We start from the raw sequence: 16754 nt of genomic DNA, 5'->3' as shown, positions 1-16754 counted from the left end.
CCACTTTTGATTTCACATCAGGAAGTGATAAAAAAAATCTTTTTATTGGGTAATTTGGTGTCAACTGTAAATATATTTAATCATGGAAAACATGGCCAGCTAGTTAGCTTGATTTGGCTAACTGTGCTAATGTCTCGCTGTTGATTTCTACAAAACAACAAACGGAAACAAATCTTCCAACAGCTCAATGTTTTATTTCCAACCTCTGACTAAATTACAAAGAGGAGATTTGACTTTGTTCTCAGTTTTATTTGACTTTTTTTTAAAGTTATTTTGTAGAAATGTGTGAAAATGTTACTGTGACTCAGATGAGATCAGATCAGGAAGGTTTTACATCAGACCAGATTTATCATTTCTCTGCTTTGACAGATTATCTCTGGTTATGAAATAATAATGCAGTAACTTTTAATCAGCTTCAGCTGCAGATCTTCACTCATTACGATCAGCTTCAGACTCACTTTAAACCTGAACACAGATCTACAGTCAGACGCCACAGTGGTCACATATTCTACTAATATAGTAAAATATCTCTCTGCTGCTCTGAGCAAAAACCTTTGAGCCAATCAGAACATTTTCAATGGCTCTGGAAGTTGAAAAGGTTTTTTAAATTTGGCAGATATTGGATCTCATTTGGACTTATTTATACTGAGCATGCATGTAGCGACAGTGGAGAGAAAGAAAATCCTCTTTAACAGGAAGAAACCTCCACCAGAACCAGAACCAGAACCTGGTTCTGGACAAACGACCATCTGCTACGACCGACTGGAGGTTTGAGAAGACAGAACAGAAACAGAATCACTGATCCAGGAGTAAAAAGTTGATATGAGGAGAGAGAGAACGAGTTTCTGAGCCGACGGCTCCCATCAGGAAGGAACCGCAGCCAATCAGAACCAGGCGGAGCGTCTAGGGAGGAACAAACATGAACAGTTAGAATAACAGCAAATAATGCAGGTTGGAGAGCAGAGGAAGAAGAAGGTGAGGAAAAGTGGTCAGTTTGTCTTCCAGCAGCATAACTGCAGAGAAACGTCAGGAAAAGCCAACAGCTTAATCCTGGAGAAAAAGCTGTTGGAGGCGTCAGAAGACCTGAGCCTGGGGTCAAAGTTCAGCTTCCAGCAGGACAACCAGCCTGAACATCCGGGTTAGAAAAGTTTTTCACTGTTTGGTCACCACTATCAGGAAAGTTGGTCTTCCTTGAAGGAGTGTGTTTGTTCAGAAACTGCGTTCAGATGCATGATTTTTGTCAGAAATCAACCCATCATGAACTTCCTGCTGCGTGTTCTGCCACTTCCTGTTGATGTGACCTTTCTGTGCACTCAGACGTGACTTCTCCTCTCCATCAGACGACTCCAGCCAACTTCTCTCCCAGCAGGCCTTAATAATCTGTCCGTGACCCTGTCACAGCTTCATCAGTTCTCCTCTTTTGGATGACTTCTGATTCCAAGCAGAAATCCCAGAAGATTCCGTGACTCAGCCATCTACCCGCCAAAAATCAAAGTTCCTCAAATCCCTCCGCTTGCCCATTTTTTCTGCTTCCAAAACCAAATTCAGACCCAAAATGAATCAGCTGCTCGTTGTCAGGTAGATGTTACATAGGATGATCACTGCTGGTCTTATTTGTTTCGACTGAACAGCTTCACAGAAAACACACTATAGATTTTTCATCTTTGCAGAAATAAAACTAGATTATTGCTATAGTTTTATGCAGAGCCTTGCAAAGGTTTGCATGTCCTGAAATTTTTCAGATATTGATACATTTCAATGTATTCTGTGTACTTCTGTGTATTTTATGCTGATTTATGTGACAAGTGCATCATTGTGAAGTGAGAAGTTTCAAATATATTTTAATAACTCAGTCTGTTCTATGAAGCCTTCAGTGAAACAGGAATCCAGTTGTTCCAGTTGTAATTTCCTGTTTGCTTTGAGAAACAAGTCCAAAAAACCCAGTTCAGAAGCTCAACGTTGCTCTGAACACATCGCCTTGACAGACTGACAGTTAAAGCACAAACTCTTCTCCAATGCTTGAAGTGATCACTCAGGGCTCCGTTACCTAAAGCGCCACAGTGAATCCAGATGCCGTCACTTTTCAAAGGAAGCAAATAGAGCAAAAAGACGTCAAACATGAATTAAATTAATAAACACAACTCAAAAAGTTAAATGTTAGGAAAATAAAAGGCAGCAATAGAGAATGTTGTTTTATATTATGACAAAAAATTGATGCTTTTCATATACTTGCACTGAAAAAAGCAGAGAACATTCATTTATTGAGTTTTCTGTTTGTAAAATCATAAAACAATGTTTGAATACTTAACTTTCTCCATTTTGCAGAAATGCTGTTAATCTGCTTCCTTCTCCTTCGTCACAATGTGGGGCTTGAAAAGTGGGACATGTTTCATTTCATCAAACTGAAATCTGATGGGAACCTTTGGCACAAACAGCAGATGGTTTGATTATGAAAGCATTTTCTTTACGATACGTCACTTTGCCAAAGTTGAATGGTTGTAAAGTTGCTCCAAGTGTCTGCTTATCTCACTTCTGTGTTTGTACTTGAGGCGAAGAAAATGTAATTAAACTCGCTGCTTTGTTTTGCAGTGTTTCACAAGTCAACAGTGTTTATGCTGTGACATTACCTGGAGCAGCCAGTGGCAATGCAAACACAAACCTACTCACACTCGTTTGACTGAGTGCAGCCTGTGGCTGTTGCCGTTGACAAGCCGCCCGACAGATCCGGATTCAAATTTAATGATCTGTTGTTTTTCCTCTTTTCATTTCACTCCCACTGCTTCCCTTCCCAGCATTATTCCAAGTAAAAAGTTTGTGGATCCAGCAGTGAGACCACCTGGGACTTCCTCATGAGTTATTCAGCGTAGATGGGAAAGTTTAATGGTGGGATAATTAATCATATACTAAACATAGATGAGGAATTATATTCTTCTTGTGTGAGAACACACCGACCTGACGCTGGATTTTATACTGATGCTTTAAACTCAGCTGGTTCATCTAGACGGGTTTATTTTTTCATATCAGCTCCAGTTTTTAGACCGAAGCCGAGTCAGCAGCTTTTTACAAACATCAAAATGAACCAAATATTAAAAAATAAAATAGCAGATTTATGAAAAGTATCAGTATCTGCTTTCAGATGTAAATTTAATTTCTTATGCATTCTTTAAGATAATATAGCGTAAAGTTCTGGTTGCAATACTAGTGGAAGAATGACCTTCTTGTCATTTAAGACTTTTATAGTCTATGTAATAAAAAGAAGACAATAATTACTCCAATCAAATAAATGTTTGTAATATTGATGTTCAGGTTTTGTTTCCATTAGAGGCTGAAGGGAATTTCTGCTGCTCTTAAGGAAGATGGAGAATATTCTAACCATGATGAAAACTGTGAGACTTTCCTCTGGAAAAAGATCCACAGGATGAGCCATAAAACGTTTTATCGACTGAAACATTCCAGTCAGGATCAGAACCACCATCATGGTGGAATAACCTGCAGTTTCTCCTCCTTCCTTCGTTTTTTCCTTTTGTTTTACGGGGCTGAAACGGAACCTGATCAATAACCAATAAGGCTTTGTGATGCTCATATGCACCGCAGCGGATAGACGCTAACAGCTAGCTATAAATCGGTTGAATCACCTAAACGGCTTCTTGATTCGCACTCTGTTAGTTTATTGACCTTTTCTCTCACTGAGTTCAAAGGTCACGGCAGATTGTGATTTTTCTAAATGGTGATTATAATTCTGGAGTGAATTTAAATGATGCAAAAATTATTTAGTACTTTAATAATGTCTTTACTGCAGTCCAGACCTCCCATAAGTGCTGCTGTAGGATTCATAAATACTTTGTGAAATATTTTATTTTATTTAATTACTTATAATTATTGTGATGTGGAATTAGTCCAGTTTTTATTGTCTGTTGAACTTTCAGACATTTTGGTGGCTGCATGTTTAGGAACAAATGAACATTATTTTTCTGCTTTCTCGCTTTCTGTTGGCTTTCGCACTACACACACACACACTCCGGTTGCCGTGGTAACCGATTGATAAACAGCTCCACTAGCTACCAGAGCAGAGATTACGTTAAAGTACATCAGAAAAAACACCAAAAGACACAGAAACATTTCCTGAGAAGAATTGATGTTTTCAGGCCGGATGTTTGTTTTTAGTCACAATCAGAGGTCATGTGAGGTCAGCTGATCAGACAGAGGTCATGTGAGGTCAGCTGATCAGACAGAGGTCATGTGAGGTCAGCTGATCAGACAGAGGTCATGTGAGGTCAACTGATCAACCAGCAGCTGCCCTGAAGACGCCTTATGTTAGAATTTACTGAACCGAAACATTTACATCTAACTGACCAGCTTCACAGTTTCTCTACATTTTTTAAATTAGAACTTTTTATGAGCCTGTGAAATGTTCTGCCTTCTCCTCCTCCAGCTGCTGAGGATTAATAGCCAAACATTTTGTCCTTTTCCAGATTCTGTGTGTGATTGTGTTATTTTCTGATCTTCCTGACTGAATCTTCGTCTGTCTGCAGAGACGCTAAAGAAGCAGCATTGATACCGACCTTGAACTCTGACTTTGACCGTCCTGTATTATTTTTTTGGATATAAGAAGTTTTAAACAATGAATGTAAATATTTTTACATTTTTTAGCAAATCGTTTTAGATTTAATCTCTGTTTGTCCTCGGAAAATGTCAGCTTAGATAAGAGAATTTTTAATTTAGAGCCACATAGAGCTGGAGCATTTTAAACGTTCTGTAAATCTTTGCATCATCACACTGCAAACAGATAAACTTGGATTGCTTCACTGTAAACTGCGTTGGCAACAGGAACTGATTTTCTCCTTCACTCGTACAGTTTTGTAAGTTTTTGCTGCAGGCATGTGGAGAGTCATGCATGTCTTCTCGTATTACAGCTGATATGTTGCTGCATTGTTTCTCTGATGTGGCTCAGACCTTCCTTTGGTCTGAAGTTGTGCAGGCTGCTTGGTATATTTAGTTTTTATTAGACCATTTAGATGGAAGTATTGGCCTGGAAGAGCTGTGTGGGTGGCGGTTTAAAGGGGTTTGCCATCACTTTTAACTCTCCCTGTGGTTTAGTCAGAGCGCAGATGAAACGCCCCCTGACTCAGAGCTGATGCAGGCTGACCAGACAGGGAGGGGGGCAGAGGAGACCAAGGGCTCTCAGGAGCCCACACACTGTTAATGCTGGCTCCATATGCATTGTAATCAGGCCATCCATTTATCTAACCGGGCTTTTCAGCGTGAAGTGAGGGTTACCCTTTGAAAAATGTTTAAAAGGTTTAAACAGACAACAACCTGATCAAGACAATCAGCGAGTTGAAGCTGGTGCTGCAGTTTGTTACTGAATGTATGAAAGAAAAGGCGTTTCGTTGTTGGTTCCTGCCGTTTATCCGTCTGTCTCAGCCTGCTGGCGGTAATCTGACATGATTCGTGGAGTAGGTCTTTGTTCCCAGCAGCTCTCGGGTTTCAGGCTTTTTGTTGACACACTGATGTTTGCACCTCTGGACAGGAAGCGGTGCAGCTCTCAGCCGCTGTGGGTTAATCTCTGTACGGGGGAAAATCCCTTTAGGCATCCATGATCTATGACGGCAGGATTACCGTCAGCGTGGAAATAAAAATGTAAAACAAAAAATATTGTTTGTTCGCTGCACATTGCATAATCATCTCACCACATTTTATTCAATATTAAATAAAATAAATTAATTAATGCTGATTATAGCTACAGCAGGAAAACTCATGTTTCCCAGTAAATGAGGCTGATGGCATAAAATTCACATCAAATATGAGCAACAAGCCTCAGAGAAATCCAAACCAATTAGTCCATAAATTAGTGAAATAAAGTTAAACGATACAAGAAAGTTTTATTAACTTGCTGAGTGAAATGTGTTCAGTGGAGAAGCTTCAGGACGTCTGGAGAAACCAGACTCCTGTTAGGCTTTCACCAGTTCCTCCCGCAAACTGACTTTAAGTTCTGGATGTTCTGGAGGTTCTGGAGGTTCTGGATCCTTTTCAGTATCTTGTGTGTTAACAGCAATGGCTGGTATCCACATGTCTCTCAAACGTTGAGGCAGATTCTTGTTTTTCAAGGATTAAATGTGAAACCTTGTTGAATGGTTTTGGGTTTTGGGTCGTTGCGGCGCTGCAGTGAGGTCGGGACCAGCTGTGAATGGTTTTGGGTTTTGGGTCGTTGCGGCGCTGCAGTGAGGTCGGGACCAGCTGTGAATGGTTTTGGGTTTTGGGTCGTTGCGGCGCTGCAGTGAGGTCGGGACCAGCTGTGAATGGTTTTGGGTTTTGGGTCGTTGCGGCGCTGCAGTGAGGTCGGGACCAGCTGTGAATGGTTTTGGGTTTTGGGTCGTTGCGGCGCTGCAGTGAGGTCGGGACCAGCTGTGAATGGTTTTGGGTTTTGGGTCGTTGCGGCGCTGCAGTGAGGTCGGGACCAGCTGTGAATGGTTTTGGGTTTTGGGTCGTTGCGGCGCTGCAGTGAGGTCGGGACCAGCTGTGAATGGTTTTGGGTTTTGGGTCGTTGCGGCGCTGCAGTGAGGTCGGGACCAGCTGTGAATGGTTTTGGGTTTTGGGTCGTTGCGGCGCTGCAGTGAGGTCGGGACCAGCTGTGAATGGTTTTGGGTTTTGGGTCGTTGCGGCGCTGCAGTGAGGTCGGGACCAGCTGTGAATGGTTTTGGGTTTTGGGTCGTTGCGGCGCTGCAGTGAGGTCGGGACCAGCTGTGAATGGTTTTGGGTTTTGGGTCGTTGCGGCGCTGCAGTGAGGTCGGGACCAGCTGTGAATGGTTTTGGGTTTTGGGTCGTTGCGGCGCTGCAGTGAGGTCGGGACCAGCTGTGAATGGTTTTGGGTTTTGGGTCGTTGCGGCGCTGCAGTGAGGTCGGGACCAGCTGTGAATGGTTTTGGGTTTTGGGTCGTTGCGGCGCTGCAGTGAGGTCGGGACCAGCTGTGAATGGTTTTGGGTTTTGGGTCGTTGCGGCGCTGCAGTGAGGTCGGGACCAGCTGTGAATGGTTTTGGGTTTTGGGTCGTTGCGGCGCTGCAGTGAGGTCGGGACCAGCTGTGAATGGTTTTGGGTCGCTGCGGCGCTGCAGTGAGGTCGGGACCAGCTGTGAATGGTTTTGGGTTTTGGGTCGTTGCGGCGCTGCAGTGAGGTCGGGACCAGCTGTGAATGGTTTTGGGTTTTGGGTCGTTGCGGCGCTGCAGTGAGGTCGGGACCAGCTGTGAATGGTTTTGGGTCGTTGCGGCGCTGCAGTGAGGTCGGGACCAGCTGTGAATGGTTTTGGGTTTTGGGTCGTTGCGGCGCTGCAGTGAGGTCGGGACCAGCTGTGAATGGTTTTGGGTTTTGGGTCGTTGCGGCGCTGCAGTGAGGTCGGGACCAGCTGTGAATGGTTTTGGGTTTTGGGTCGTTGCGGCGCTGCAGTGAGGTCGGGACCAGCTGTGAATGGTTTTGGGTTTTGGGTCGTTGCGGCGCTGCAGTGAGGTCGGGACCAGCTGTGAATGGTTTTGGGTCGTTGCGGCGCTGCAGTGAGGTCGGGACCAGCTGTGAATGGTTTTGGGTTTTGGGTCGTTGCGGCGCTGCAGTGAGGTCGGGACCAGCTGTGAATGGTTTTGGGTCGTTGCGGCGCTGCAGTGAGGTCGGGACCAGCTGTGAATGGTTTTGGGTTTTGGGTCGTTGCGGCGCTGCAGTGAGGTCGGGACCAGCTGTGAATGGTTTTGGGTTTTGGGTCGTTGCGGCGCTGCAGTGAGGTCGGGACCAGCTGTGAATGGTTTTGGGTCGTTGCGGCGCTGCAGTGAGGTCGGGACCAGCTGTGAAGCTCTAGCTGAGAACTCTTTGATTTTCCTGGTAATTCCTTTAACTCCTGTCAGAAACGAGCAGCACCGGGTCACATCTGATTTACGCTGAATCCTGTTTGTGATGATGATTGAAGCCACATAGAGCTAGAACATCCAACATAGAGCTAGAACATCCAACATAGAGCTAGAGCATCCAGCATAGAGCTAGAGCATCCAGAGCTTCAGGAATACATCTGTGACCAAAGAGCTTTTAGCTCTGATCATGACAAACCTGGACTAAACAAACTGACACATTTCAGATGTTTTTTTATTTCTGCTGGTTTGAAATAATTATTCTTTGTGTCGCTTCGCTTTAATCCACATATCTGAATTTACTGATGTATTGATTTTCTTTGTATATGTGAATATGTCTGCTATAAATACTAATAAAGGAATATGGCATCTATTCTTCAGTATCAATATTCTAGTGCAACAGTGTTCATATTATATGCATATTTACCACATCTGTTGCACATACTGCTGTGTAATAAATGACAATAGATGTTTTTCCCTCATTTATGATCTAATAGGTCAGCTGTCCTCCGTGTCGCCATGTTGCTTTTGTTTTTTACATGTAGCTGTTAACTTTTGCAACCTCTTAGCGTTAGCTTATCTCCAGAAATGTTGTGTTTCTGTAGCCACTAAACGCAGGATTAGCTCTCAGCCGAACAGCTTTCCCTCTGGGATGAATTCAGATTGTTTTGTCTGATGCCGCACTTTGACTCATTCCCAAACCAAGCGTTATCAGGCTGAAAAGGAGAAACAGATTCAATCTACCAAGTTTATCTCTAATTAACACGGATTAACTGAGCTTTAACTTCGCTCTGCAAGCCAAGCAGAAGGATCATTTGTGCATGGAAGGCCATTATTACCCTGAGGCTGTTGCTCTTCTCTTTTAAGGGCTCAGGGTCCCAAAACCCTAAATCATGCCACTATGATGGTGTTGATTTTTTCATGTGGTTGTGTTAATGAATTATGGAGTTTGCCTGCTGAAGCTCAGTTTATGACGAGCGTTCTTTTCATCTGCAGTAACTGTGAAGCTCTGGCTGTTTTAGTTTGAATCCTGATGCGTTTGGCTGCTTATTGTTTTGACTCGTATCCGGGTCACATTGTGTTGCCTGACACTGGATGGGTTTATTAAAGGCGTCCATGTTGTTTCACATGTGCTGAACGTCTCCATAACAGCAGCGCCGCCTCGTCCCTCTCATTAGGACCCACCTGATTACTCACTGATGCTGTTTTCAAAAGGTGGGCTAATTGCACTCTCACATCCTGAGCTAACATGCATGTTAATGTTTTTCTTTTAGAGCAGCAGTTGCATAAATAAACATAATCATTATTTATCATTTTACTGTTTTAATAACCCATATAAGGTTTAACTGTTAAATAGACCAATCTGAACGTTTTATTGCCTTGTGTTGTTTTTGAAATTCATTGTTGACCTGTTGAGGTGATAAATGTAGTAAAATGTGAGACCTCTAGTGTTCATGTGAGTAACTGCAGCTTGGTGCAGGCTGACTTCACCTGATTTTGTTGCTGTTGCCTCTAATCTAAGCAGTCAGATGAACATCTGTAGATCAGTGTCTCCTTCATGGTCACAGAAAGTAAGAATAATCTTGGCTGCAAAAATGTTTAAACCTCTTAAACTTTTGTTACATTACAACCACAAACTGAAGTCTTTGTGGTTGTGAAGTGGAGAGGGAATAAAATATGATTTTTAAAGATTATTACTGTTAAAAATCTGAAAACAATCTTGTGTTTGTGTTTTTATGCCTGTGAGTGAATCCTTTGTTCTGCTGCAGGGGAACAAATCTTCACTTCAGACACCATGTCACCAAATAAACATCCAAATCAAATCATAAATGTTTTTCATGTGAGGATGAAGTCAAAAATACAAATAAAACATTGATGTATTTTTTAATCTCATGTGAAAATGAATAATGACAAAAGTCGTTTTTAAATTTTTCTATTTTTGATCATCAATTAAAAAGCAGCTGAGCGAACTGGACAGTAAAGATGAATCTTTTAACTCAAAGCATCAACATCCACGACTGTGTGAAGAAACTTGTATGTTATGAGTTACAACATTCAATTCCCCTTTGGGGTAAATAACCTTTAAATTGAACATTTTCACTTTCTGGAACTGATTTTTTTTTAGTTACCTTCTTTCAATATTCTCTGCTATCTCCTGAGTTAATATTTATTACTGCAAGTTCAGCTGTAAAGAAATTGACTCTCTAAAGTTGGAACAGACGCCGAACCAAGCATGCAGAAAATTCGCACCCTGAATCAATACTCATAACGATGCGTTTATTATTTTCCTGCTTATGGTTTTCCTTCATTTCCCATTTTATGCATCCATTATCCAAGTAAAAACACCTAAATTTGCCACTAATTACTTTCCTAAAGGTTGCTGCTGATTGGCTGGTAAAGAAAGCATGATGAGCAGAGCGAGGAGGAGGAACTGGGTTCTGTGCAGCGATCAGAACCGGAGGCCATCAAACGGTGTGAAAACCTTCCAGATGAACGAAGTCGGACGTTTTCAGAGGCTTTTTATTGGCTGATTGCACAAAGACCAGCTTTTTATCTGCATCCTCATCAACATGTAGAAATGAGAATCCAGGGTGTTCAACCTCAGATCAACGCCTTTGTGAAATGTTTACATTTAGTGACCATTTATTTTACACACTAAAGGTGAACAAACTGCAGAACTTACAAAGTCACCTGTAGAAATGAAATGCTTTTGTTTCCAAGTTATTTTAGGTTGTTACTCATTTTCTGTTGCACTTTTATCAGCTTGACCTGTTAACATGCTGTAAGTTTCCACAGCACATATTCAGAAATATACAAATATTCTTAGATTATTCCTAATCACGTAGGTTTAGTAAATATTATCATTTTAAATACAGCAGCATTGCCAAGATGAAGTGAAACAAGCTGACCTCCACCAGAGCAATGCCCACAATTTAGTCAGATATTATATAGATATACTTTAATTGCATAACAATATTTACTCCATTTTTGAGCTGTGGGGATAATTAGTTGGTGAATAATTTGAGGTCTGCGGGTGTCCACTCTGCATGGCGGGCAGACAGACGCTGATGGATAATCGGAGCCCTGATTGCTCGGCTCTAATTAAAACCGAATCATTGCTGGGTTATGCAGAAGTTCTGCTTCGTGGACCAGAGAGGTTCTGCTCAGGATCTCTACCTGCTCCAGAAAACGCTCCTTGATCCTGTCTGGACTCGGAGGGAGGAATTCACAGCAGAACCAGAGATCCTTATTTCTGGTCCTACCAGGAAGTAAAACAACAAATTAATGGAGATAAATGTCAGACATTCCTTCTGGAACAGCTTCATTCTCACAGTAATTTAACTAATGAACCCCTGAACTTTCACTGTGAAATAATAATTGTTTTCCATGTTTTGAACTCACAACATAATTTGATCTGTTTGTAGTTATTATCAGCAGACCTTTAAAAAGAAAGAGGAGATGCATATTTTAAATAAATGGTGTTTACATCAATATTATAACTAAAATGAGGAATTTTTTGCAGAAATCATAAACCATGAAATAAATCTGAAGACTATTCAATTAGCATGCATATTCATCATGATGGCACTGTTAAAGTTTTCTTAGACATCTATCTTTAATTATCTTCGTCACATATTTTCATTTGTACAACCCAGAATATCCAAGGCAGGGAATTCAGAAACATCCAGAAGTTTTCTTTTGTTTGGAGGCTGAACCAAAAATACCACAAGAAAAAACTAAAGTAGCTCCAAATGAAGCAAAACGAGACAAGAGGAAGATTTCTAGATCCTGTTCTAGCTCATGTGAGGACTCTGTAAAAATCTTTTGTCACATTAAAATAAAAACAAAAACTTCAGCGTATGATCTGGAGACTTTATGTGAAAGACAAACCAAAGTAGAGAATATTTACCAAATGTTTCAGGTGAAGACCTGAGGCTGAGGCAGGACGATTATCCTCAACATGCAGCCAAAGATCAGAGGCATGGGTTAGAATGGCCTAGTCAAAGTAGAGTTAAAACTAACAGAGAGTCTATGGAAGAACTAGAAAATGTATGTTTCTAGAAGCTCCTCATGTAATCTGAATTTAGTTGTGGTTGTTTGATTTTGGGGCAGAATTGGAAAAAGAAAGTTCAGGAAAAAAAGAACGACTCCATAAAACCAGCTGGTGAATTTGTAGCGTTTTGCTGACTAGAAATGCACACCACACTTTTCAGATTTTTATTTGTAATCATGTAACATCCATGAATCATTGTCTTTCATCTTCACAGTTGCTCACTACTTCCTGATGAAATGTTTGAAACGCTGCAGAACTTCTTTCTCTTCTGAAGTTACTGTCGCATGATGGGAGTTTTTTATTTTAAAATAACCGAGATCATTTCCAGCCTGAGACCCAAACATGAAAAAATATTTAGATCTAACTATTTCTGATCGCCCACCTGAGGAGTTTCTCTCCACGTCAAAGTATTTAAGGAAATGAACAAACAGTTGGAGCTTTCTTCATAACTTTCACTAACGGAGTCAACAGGTCAGAGCTTCGCTCTGCTGGATTCGTCTGACTACAAACGTAGGAAACAAACTTTTCAAACTCAATGATCCTTTAGCTGACCAATAAAAACATATCAGCTGTTTAGAATCTGGAAAACAGCAATAAATGTAAAACGGCCGTTAATGATTCATACAAAAATATTTGTGATGTGAAAATAAAAAAATGAGTGTTTATAAACTGAGGATGTGCAAAGATGTTGTGACTGAGACATTTCCAGTGCAGCTGTCTGTGGGTCGACTGACTGCGTTAGCAGGATGACGGCGTTGCACCGATGACCTCAGTCGCTGTTTCTGGTTCTGCTGAACTGGACATGAAGGACGACAGAAACCCAGATGTGACTCTGCAGCCTTTTCTCACTGCGCCTCATATCTGCCTCGTTTTATTAAACCATGAATGTTTCAGGAATTTGTATTGTGGTCTGAATCAAAGCTTTTTACATTTCTCATACCTTGAAAAGCTCCTGAATTTACGCAGGAAGAACCTCGTCATGTTGGAGGTCTAATCGAGTTGGAAAAGCTTTGGGAAAAAGTTCCAGTAGTTTAGTTTAGTTTGAATTATTTAGCAGCTCAAAACCAAAAGCCAGAAGTTAGAAATGAGTCTAGAGAATCAGACTGAGTCTTATTCTGTGTCATTTACGTTGTTTTTGCAGGAAAACAGATTAGTTCCAACCTGATTTGGTATTTAAGAACCTTTTTCTGGTCTTTGTGTTTTTTGCAGAACCGTGACAGAACGGTGGACTGTCTGAACAAAGTCATGCTGCACGCGGTCGTCTCCTGCTGGCAGCCATTCCTTGGACTGGTACTAGTGGCTGCCTTTGTGGGCTCTTCTTTAGGATGTCCCTCACGCTGCGAGTGCTCGGCCCAGACCAAGGCCGTCGTCTGTCACCGCAAGCGAATGCCCACCATCCCAGACGGCATCCCGACCGAGACCAGGATCCTGGACCTGAGTAAAAACAAGCTGACAATGATCAACCCTGATGACTTTATTAACTTCCCTGGGCTGGAGGAACTGGACCTCAGTGGGAATCTGATCAGCTACGTCGAGCCTGGAGCTTTTAACGCCTTGTTTAACATGCACTCACTCAGCCTAAAGAGCAACCGCATCAAGCTCATCCCTCTGGGGGTTTTCACAGCCCTGACAAATCTAACCCAACTGGATATCAGTGACAACAAGATCGTCATTCTTTTGGATTACATGTTCCAGGATTTACATAATCTGAGGTCTTTGGAAGTGGGAGACAACGACCTGGTTTATATTTCTCACCGTGCGTTCAGTGGACTCCTGAGCCTGGAGGAATTAACCTTAGAACGATGCAACCTTACAGTTGTACCCACCGAGGCGCTCTCTCACCTGCACAACCTGGTCAGCCTTCATCTCCGTTACCTCAGCATTAGCACTTTGCATCCGTACTCCTTCAAAAAGCTGTTCCGGTTGCGGCATTTAGAAATCGATAACTGGCCTTCACTGGACCACGTGCCAGTGAATACCCTGCATGGCCTGAACCTGACCACATTGTTCATAACCAACACCAACTTATCCTCCTTCCCTTACCAAGCCCTGAAGCACCTGCCCTACCTGACCCACCTCAACCTGTCCTTCAACCGGATCCGCCACATCGAAGGAGGGATGCTGATGGAGCTGGTTCGGTTGCGAGAGTTGCATCTAGTGGGAGCTCAGCTGACCACCATCGATCTGTACGCCTTTCAAGGCCTACGGGGTCTCAAGGTGCTCAACGTCTCCCACAACCGCCTGGACACCCTGGAAAAGGGCGTGTTCCAGTCCCCCGAGGCTCTGGAGGTCCTTCTGATCAACAACAACCCCTTGGTGTGTGACTGTCGTCTCATGTGGATCCTGCAGAAAAAGCACTCCATTTTGTTTGGAGACTCGCAGCCAGAATGCAGCACACCCGAGGGGATCCGTGGTCGGCCTTTCAAGGAATTCAAGGAGGCGCTCCTGTCTTACTACGTAACGTGCACCAAGCCAAAAATCCGCGAGAATAAAACCCAAACAATTACTGTGGACGAGGGCCAGCAGGCAATGCTGCGCTGCAGCGCCGAAGGGACGCCGAGGCCGAGCGTGTCGTGGCTGTCCCCACGTCGACGAGTACTGACGAGTCGGAACCACGGACGACTGACGGTGCACAACAATGGCACATTAGAGATCAAGTCTGCAGAGATACAAGACAGTGGCGTGTACCTCTGCCTGGCCTCCAATACTGCTGGAAATGACACCCTGATGGCTTCATTAGCAGTGAAAAGTCTGGGGTCGCTGTACGCCAACAGGACCCAGCATTACACAGACCCTAACAACGGCACTGCCAACGAAACGGCCAACATTTCCCTTGGTCTGGACCTGAAGACTATTTTAGTGTCCACCGCTATGGGCTGCTTCACCTTCCTGGGAGTGGTCTTGTTTTGCTTCCTGCTCCTATTTGTGTGGAGCAGAGGAAAAGGAAAACATAAAAACAACATCGATGTGGAATATGTACCTCGGTCAAAGTCCAACGGTACTAATGTCGATTCAGCAGAGGGACAGGCTGGTCCGCGGCGTTTTAACATGAAAATGATGTAAGTTATAAATACATATATAGAAGCGAGACGGAAGAGGACGGGATTGTGGACACAGCTGGAGTATAAAGTATTTTTTTGAAAATAGAATGACAGAATGAAAGTGGTTGTGAAACTTTTTAGACTATCTAGCATAAAGGGACATTCTGTAAATCACTGGATTGATGCCGAGATTCAGCAGCGAAAAGCACATTACACGTCTTACATAACTGCCAGCTGGCGACTTCTCAGAAGAGGCATGGAAACAGTTGTTGCCATGGGGACCTAAAGGCAAAAGGTGTCATGTATTAACTTTTTGAAATTTGTATGTACTAAAAGAAGCCCTTAGTTTTGGGTTGACTACAGACTCGTCTACACAATGTACAGTATGAATTTGTATCTAAGCTATTAACCTACTTTGTTTAGTCCTGCGCCATGCTTATTCACTGAACAATGAAAGACACCATGAGTTCTTCTGTTCAGTATGTTTACTGAATGCTTCATTATGTACCTGTGTGGATATTCATTCAACAGAACTATTCATAGCAATATTCATGGGATACATTAGCCAAAACTGTAACCCCAATGTTCTGCAAGAACGAGTTTCCATTGATTTAGGAAGGGCTTCTCCTCTATGGCTGAGTTTCTGTCCCTGTCCCCCGATTGCCACCTGGATAATATGAAACATATAGAATTTACTAATAATAAATATTTATGGAAAATGTTGATAATTTTGCAAAAGCCAACGCTCTAACACTGTTCAGGACCTAACACGAACCTCTGATCATCCTGAAAATGGCCTAGTCCAGGTCACAAACCACCTTTTTGTCCTATTTTTGTCTTTTTTTACTTTAACTGTATCTTTGCTGGTTGACTAACTACATGTGTCAATTTTACAAAAGTGACATCTGCATCATTTTCCCCTGTAGAAAATTTGGACTTTGTTGTGGTAGTTCTTCATTTTGTTGTTGAATCATATAGATTGTAAAAACTACAAAAAGTAAAAGTTGAAAAAATGTATGTGAAATAAATGAATATGTATTTGTACCTATGTGTCCAATTATTCCTAATGTTATATTTCTAACATTATGCTGGCTCCAGTTTACGGTTTGTCGTTGCATCATATAGATATCAGACACAGGATGTGCAATTCTACACAGATTTCAGCCCCAGATTCTCTGTTTTCCTTTGCAGGTTTAATGTATAATAATACTGTTAATGTATAAAGTACTATAAAATGACTTTAAGGTTGTTGGCTGTTTTCCCACCTGATAGTCCAGTAGAGCCGGTTTGATTGGGCAACCTGTTCCCCTCCTCACCTGTGGGGGCGCTGCACCAGCAACCACTAAATTAAACCACATGGAAATCTGACACAGAGCGCAACTTCCTTCTTTACCAAATGGAAACAGAGGTTGGAGGATTTCTCTTTAGTCTTTGGTAAAAACCTTGAATTCCCCATTAGACTCACGCGTTTGTTTCGGTTGTATTTACCCAGAATGCTCTGCGCTGTAGTCCACTTCCTGCTTTTGGAGCATTCTCCAGTCCACTTGGTGTTCACATATGTATTTGAGTTGCATCAGGGTTCACTTGAACCGAGCCCAGACCAGAGTTTGATTGGTTCACACGTCCCCAAACAAACTGCGGTTTGATTACAGCAGAATAAAGAGAGCTGGTATGAACTCACCCTTAGAGACCAGAGATGTGCATCAGGCCCTAAATTAACCAGAATAAGATGTATAAATACATTAAAACTGTAATCTACTACAAGTATGAGAG

The 16754-nt window shown here is 42.3% G+C and overlaps 1 protein-coding gene across 6 annotated transcripts in view; it reads left to right on the top strand.

Moving 5' to 3' along the window:
• lingo2 (leucine rich repeat and Ig domain containing 2) overlaps positions 1 to 16025 on the top strand; it is a 193221-nt gene extending 177196 nt beyond the window's left edge. For all 6 annotated transcript variants that reach the window (XM_028009486.1, XM_028009484.1, XM_028009482.1 and 3 more), the window contains one exon: positions 13150 to 16025. In XM_028009486.1, the coding sequence (XP_027865287.1) occupies positions 13186 to 15003 (1818 nt within the window). In that variant the 5' untranslated portion in view covers positions 13150 to 13185 and the 3' untranslated portion in view covers positions 15004 to 16025. The remainder of the gene's footprint in view (positions 1 to 13149) is intronic.
• The last annotated feature ends 729 nt before the right edge of the window (positions 16026 to 16754 follow it).

This window comes from Xiphophorus couchianus, chromosome 23 (genome assembly GCF_001444195.1).
Source record: "Xiphophorus couchianus chromosome 23, X_couchianus-1.0, whole genome shotgun sequence".
Lineage (NCBI taxonomy): Eukaryota > Metazoa > Chordata > Actinopteri > Cyprinodontiformes > Poeciliidae > Xiphophorus > Xiphophorus couchianus.
The sequence above is the reverse complement of the archived record's forward strand: the minus strand, read 5'-3'. Positions and strand labels throughout refer to the sequence as shown.